At 34.6% G+C, this 6,508-nt stretch overlaps 2 protein-coding genes across 2 annotated transcripts; both read right to left on the reverse strand.

Annotated features, from left to right (window-relative positions):
* Positions 1 to 449: 449 nt before the first annotated feature.
* LOC100805154 (RING-H2 finger protein ATL47) lies at positions 450 to 2,399 on the reverse strand. Its single transcript, XM_003517734.5, has one exon. It carries the CDS (start codon positions 1,914 to 1,916, stop codon positions 786 to 788), a length of 1,131 nt encoding a protein of 376 aa, XP_003517782.1. The 5' UTR covers positions 1,917 to 2,399; the 3' UTR covers positions 450 to 785.
* A 1,864-nt stretch (positions 2,400 to 4,263) lies between these two features.
* Positions 4,264 to 6,281, reverse strand: LOC100807284 (uncharacterized). The gene is made up of 2 exons (NM_001317555.2): positions 6,219 to 6,281; positions 4,264 to 5,344 (listed from the first exon to the last, which is right to left on the reverse strand). The coding sequence occupies exon 2, from the start codon at positions 5,287 to 5,289 to the stop codon at positions 4,468 to 4,470; it is 822 nt and encodes a 273-aa protein (NP_001304484.2). The 5' UTR covers positions 5,290 to 5,344; positions 6,219 to 6,281; the 3' UTR covers positions 4,264 to 4,467.
* Between the last annotated feature and the right edge of the window lie 227 nt (positions 6,282 to 6,508).

The raw sequence follows: 6,508 nt of genomic DNA on the forward strand, positions 1-6,508 counted from the left end.
AACACTTTCATTTCTTTTTAACCCAAAAGCGAAAAAAGCAAGCCCCTAGCGAAAACCACAGCATCCAAAAAGCAACCCCAATTTGACTTCACTTTCATCTCCCTGCTCCTTGAAAGAAATTGCTACTAAAAACCACTTTTGACACTTGAACAAATAATCACATGGCATTAGGGGCCACCTTCAAATATTATGTTCGAGACCATATGCTATGATTTTTTTCCTAGCACTAACAACTTTACTCTTTTTCCTTACAACCTCTACTAGCTTATAGCTTTTCATAAACTCTCTGTGAGCAAAACAGGTGCTTGATTCTGGTCATGGTAAGATAATCATTATAAAAATGATTAAACTTATTATATATGGTAATTTATGATTAGATATCCATATAATTTTTTTAACCCCATTAGCGCCTAGAATATGTAGATTTTGTGTCCTTTTGACTAAGGGTGTAGGGAATATTGCAAATTCAGTTTTCCTCCCTCCTTTTTACCATGTGTAAGGGTACTATAAAAAACGTGATGCGAAAAGCTATTTGCTGTGTGACAAAATAAATACATAATACAATACATGATAGAATTAAGAGTTATATTCCTTACACTCTCACTCAAGATTAATTCTCGTTCAAAGAGCATTGCCTGAAATTATGTTATGGTACAATTACAAGTTCTGTCACTACAAATAATAAAAAAGGGTAAAATCAAAGTGAGAGGAATTGCTGGTGCACAACAAATGGATTCCTTCAATGAAAATGTGAAATTAGTTAAAATACAAACTAGCTTCATGTGTCAAGTACCTCTGACTTTATTCATCCATGGCAAAGTCGAAGTGACAGTAGAGTTATGGAAATGAGCATCTGATGAGCCTGTCAACTTATCTTTCCTAGAGCATTGCCAGATCTTGGAAACAGAAAAGCTTTCACCTTTCCTTGCAATGTTGATTTTCTTGCCCTCAACAGCATCTCCATCAAGGAAAGAACTTCCATTTGTGGCTGCTCTTCCCTTCAGTAGTTGTCTCATGCTGCCACTGCTAGGGCCTAAAGCCACTCTCAGATCTGAATCAGCCACAATATACTGAAAAGACCCCATTGAATAGCATCTCCTCACATCCAAATTAACACTACTACTCTCTCCTTCACCTCTCTCCACCACCACATCTTGATTATTAGTGCTTCTAAAATTTCCAAGCCTAACAGAAAACACCCTTTTCCCATTCACTATGTAACTTTCTGTAGTTTTGTTAACAGAACCAACTCCACCACTTCCTGACACCCCATCTTCCTTAAGTTGACTTTCAAAGTCAAAAACTGAGTTCTCAAAGGCAAAGCCTGGCGAATAGAGAGTCCCTCTACAAAGAGGGCAAGTTGAATTGGACAGCAACCATGTGTCTATGCATTCAATATGAAAAGCATGGTTACACATGGGAAGCAATCTGAGCTTGTCTTGTTCCAAGAACTCACAGAGGCAAACAGCACAATCAAAAGGCTCCTTCAAGCCAATTATCTCTTTGTAAAAAAAGACTGGGAGAGCATCTATGAAAGCCTGATCCAGACCTGAGTCATGAAGATGGAAGAGCTGCTGTAACTGCCTCTGGTAAGCATCTGATTCAGACATGTCAGGGTATCTATTTGATTGGGAAATTGATGAATTGGAGGAAGACCTTTGCTTTATGAGAAATCTAACAAGCAAGTGAAGGAAACCCAAGATGAAAAACACCACTGCTAAAATTACTATGATGACAAGAATTGCAGGGCTTATTCTATTCCCAGATGAAGAAGTTGGGGATGGAGCTGTTTGTTTCTGGTAGTTAGAAACATAAGGCACTGAGGGTGAAGAAGAAGAAGAAGAATATCGAGCAAAAATAGGGGGGTTGGTGATAGCACCATTGCTTTTAAGGATTTTAGAGTGAACCCTATACATTTTGAGAGATATGGTATTCTAAATTCAAATTAGAGCATGTCTAGATTTTGAGGTTGGAATGAGAGAGAAAAAGAGAGTGGCAGTGTGGCACTACCCATGTGGTGGTTTTGAACAAAGTTATTATCTTTGCTTGTTTTGGGATTAAGGCCAACTCATGGATTGTGGAAAAACAAGCAAAGATAAGGAAAAAAAAAATAGCATTAAGGAAACATGACTGAGAGAAAATGTCAACGTTGAAGAAGCAGTTGACCAACCATTGTTGTTGAAAAATTTGAAATCTTAGCAGACACCTGACATAGGTTTCTCTTGTGTGTGAAAAAGAAAACCCTAATGATGATAATAACAAGGAGGAAGTGATGGTGGAGTTGGAGTGTGCATATCTAATAGTGTTGCTCCAAATCTAATGCTAATAGTGACCATGTGAAAACAAAGTCACTTCCAAAACCCAAGGTTTTTGGGTCCCCTACAACTGCAGACTATAGTACAGACCATAGACCTGACCTGACCAAAAAAGGCAAAATGTGAGGCAAAATTGTCATTTTCCTCGTTTGACAAGTTGAGAGAACCTTCATACACATGTCCCACATTTTGTTCATCTGAATGGATTGCATCCTAAAACATTTCATAAGGCCCCAGATGAAGTTCGTCCATTTAGCCCAAAGGTGCAAAGCTCTCCTCTGTTAGACGCAAGCAAGCAAGCCCAAATTGGGCTATGACTAATGACCATGATCACTGAAGCTAAGGAGAATATTTGAGTCTTTAAGACAAAATTATTTAAAGTTATTTTAACTTAGAATTAATTAAGACACATAGTAAATTTTTTAATATGAAACTAAATATATCAAAATTTACTTAAAATCACATTAATTAGTATTTTAATATAATTTTAACAAATTCAACCTGAAACCGAACAGGCACCAAGAGTCTCACACACATTATATTGGATAAAAAAGGAAGATACACACAGAGATTATAACACCACCATTCGCCCCAAAAAAATGTCTCAAGGTGCTGCACTACTAATCCCAGCAAACTTAAAAAAAAATTATAAGTATATGTTTGGATGAATGTTGACAAAATTGATTTTGAATGAAATTTTAAAGTAATGTGATTTATATTTTGATCTTTTATTATAAAATTAAGAGTAAAATTCAATACAAAATTTTGGATCCAATGCAAAAACTACTCAAAGTTACATTAAATCAGAATCAATTCTGGACCCAAAATCAATTATGAATTTTTTTCTAACATAAAATAAAATATATGGAAATATATCAAAAATCAATTCTGAAATCATAATTAATTCTTCAAAAAGTCAAACCAAACAAGCACTAAGTGGATGTTTTTTTTCATCTTAGGCATCAGCAGAACCTATATAAATTTAGAAAGAAAATGAAAAAGTAGGCATTATTATTGTTTTTGTCAAGGACTAGAAATAACCATAGATTGTGGGATGAACAATTATAAATTTCTAGTGTTTGACTTTGACTTGAGATTTTGTGTTTTTAAAATTTTTCAGACAGCTTGATACACCTATCATTTGATCATCGTCATATGCTTGTTCAACAAAATCATCTTCCTAGGCATTTTTCAAAAGATTTTTTTAAAAGAAAAGAAAATATAGTTCAACTCATTTGTTCTTTTTTAGAAAGTAATTCCAGCTTTGATTTGTAATATATGAAATTACCTATCATCATTTGTATGTATGAGTATTTAAAAAATGTTAAAGTGTAAGGAGTGAAATTTATAACTTAGAATGTAACATCAGATATCATTACTAAGACGTTAAAACAAAGTAATAACTGAGGGAGAAACTAACATATGTGCACCGTCCCTCTTTTTCTTTCTCGATTGTTTCCTCTTCACTTTCCTTTTCATCCTTTATTCAACAGCAACACCTACAATTCCCAAACATTCTTCACCTCTTTCACCTTATACACCCAAAGATATACCGATTTTGCTGCAATTTTTTGTGGTGTTGACTGTTGAGCTCTTAACAAGGGCTTTTGATGCCTAAATTTTCTGTCCAGGTCTCCTTAAGGCTTTTATTCCATGTTTCCATCATGTCACTTGTGTTTGGTTTCAGTTGTATCTTTTTGTTTATTGAAAAATCAGAAAACAAAAATCACATAATTTGAATCCGTTTAGTAAGTTAAATTAAAATTTTGAGATTTCAATTTCAATGAATTTTGGAAAACTTTAAAATGCAATCAAGTCAAGATTAATAGAAGAGTACAGTTCAGTTTGTTTTGTATTAGTTTGAGAGTCCAACCTAAATAGTAACTGCTAACTGATATTTTGTCAGATCAAAATAACTGAGAAGAAAGCATGTTCGATAGTCATAAAATTGTCAGAAATGAAAGTGAATTGGCAAAATAAATAATTTGATGTGAACTTAAACAGATTGACAGATAGCAAGGAAAATTGCAATGCAACATCAGAGAAACCAAATTTTCATTGTCAGCCTAGAAAGGTGACAAAATAATGAAAATGGTGAAACAAGAGCATATGGCTAAGACCTAATGTCAAGATATGCATAAATTGAGATGATTCAAATCTTATTAGCTACAAAGGTCTTCTTCAGATCAGCCCATTCATCTTCGGTTTTCCTCTTATCGGTTAGGGCCACTTTGTAAGAAGTCTCAGACTCCTTCAAAGCTGTGATGATACTCTTGCATTCTGGCACCCATTTTGCAACCTGAGTCTTTAGCTTGTTATTTTCAGCATCACAAGAGTCCAAGGCCCTCTTTAGCTTGTCTCTAGTCACAACCAAAGCACATAACTTGTGCTCTAGTTCATCAATCTCAGAATTGATCTTTTCAAATTGTGTCTTACCTTCTGAGACTTTCAAATTAATTTGGTCCTGTTGAGCTTTGGCACTTTCCAATTGCTTTGATAGAAGAGACCTTGACTCGAGCAGCTGATCATAATCTTGGATAGTTTTTTGGGCAGTCACATATCTGATATCAACATCTTCAATAAAACTTTTTAACTTGTAAATCACAGCATGAAGCCTGACAGGGACTTGATCTTTAAATTGGCTAAGTTGCTCCAAAACATGATGGAATTGTTGCTTGACTTCATCATCAGAAGAGAGAATTTCAAGGGAGGTCTCCAAAAGGGTCTCCAATTTTTCAAGGATAGCTGCCACATTTGGACCATGGACTTCAATTTCTGAAACAGTTGCTGAGTGAGTGGACATGGAAGACATATTATAACTATCAGATAAGATGCTATCAAGTTCAGCAATCGGATCCCAATCTGGTTCAAGATGCAGATTGTCAATCTCCATAAGTGTATGAAATCTCTCCAACATGACTGGCTCAGAAAATGTATCCACTTGATTGTCAGCTGAGTCCTTTTCTTTTGACATTTCACTAGTCTGATTTAATCAATGTTGGTAGTACTTGAAGTGTCAAAGGGATAATCTGAAGAATAATAAATATGAAATGTCATTTATAAAGTATTGACAAGAAAATTGACAAGAAGGGGATTAGTACTTATGGACAACAAATTAAAAATTATTATTTTTTTCATCAAAAACGTGTTTCCATTAAATTGCCAAACAAGGTTGAAGTCCAATAAGCTGGGTTCAACTTCAAAGATTGCACTAGAAGGGGTTTGGATAGTTAAAAATATCAAAGCAAAATAGTACGTGCTGCTAAAACATTAAATTATGCTTAAAAAACCTTGACTCTGACATCAACGTTGACAACAAATGAAAAAAATAACTTAAACGTGTAAACCACATGTGTTAGCTTTCTAAGGAGAGAAACCATACTTCAATTATTTCAAGTTTTGCAGCTCAAGATCATGTTAAAAACTTCACAGTCATACTCATACAGATGGCAGCAGGAAATGAAAACTCAAAGCGTTTGCATAGTCTCTACTTTCTAGCAATTTAACACTTGCTTAATACATAATTAGGCTAAAAATATTAAAACCAACATATTAATCACAATTCAGATGAGAGGTATATCTAGACTAGCTTAGATTTAAAGAAGAAAATTAGATGTACCAATTTGAAAGAATGGGAACATTTCGAAAGTCCACGTTCCATAATTTTTTTTACACAGACAAGACAACATTCACATGTACAAAACGGAGAAAACTCTTGACCCATTCTCTCTCAGCCAAAATGGGACAAAACAAGAAGCAATCAAATTAGCCAAGTACACAGATTCTTCACTGAAACAGGAGTTTCTAGGGCGCAACAGGGAAAAATTATACATGAGGTTATAATTAACGGAAAAAAGTGAGCTAAATAAAGGGAAGAAAAAGAAAAGGAAAAGCATATATTACCTTGTGGAGATCAAGCCATGTTGATCACGAGAGGCTGATCCCTCCAAAATCAAGCCCAAAAAAGATGAGAATTGATGATTAGTTCTCTTGGTGTTGCCATCTCCTCGAGTTTTTTAAGGAATAGTGAATAGGTATTCCTAGAATCCACATAGAAGTTTCATGAAAATTTCCTTCATCAATTTGGTCAAGGGGACTGATGCAAGGACATTTCTTGGCAATTACTTCATTCCAAAAGTATGTAATTAAGTGATTTTTTTATCCTAAAGTAAGAACAAGAAATGTTCCAACTA

Source organism: Glycine max, chromosome 1, assembly GCF_000004515.6.
Source record: "Glycine max cultivar Williams 82 chromosome 1, Glycine_max_v4.0, whole genome shotgun sequence".
NCBI lineage: Eukaryota > Viridiplantae > Streptophyta > Magnoliopsida > Fabales > Fabaceae > Glycine > Glycine max.

Excerpts from the sequence above, each read along its gene's own strand:
- LOC100805154 (XM_003517734.5), bottom strand. The coding sequence starts at position 1,916 with ATGTATAGGGTTCACTCTAAAATCCTTAAAAGCAATGGTGCTATCACC.
- LOC100807284 (NM_001317555.2), bottom strand. The coding sequence starts at position 5,289 with ATGTCAAAAGAAAAGGACTCAGCTGACAATCAAGTGGATACATTTTCT.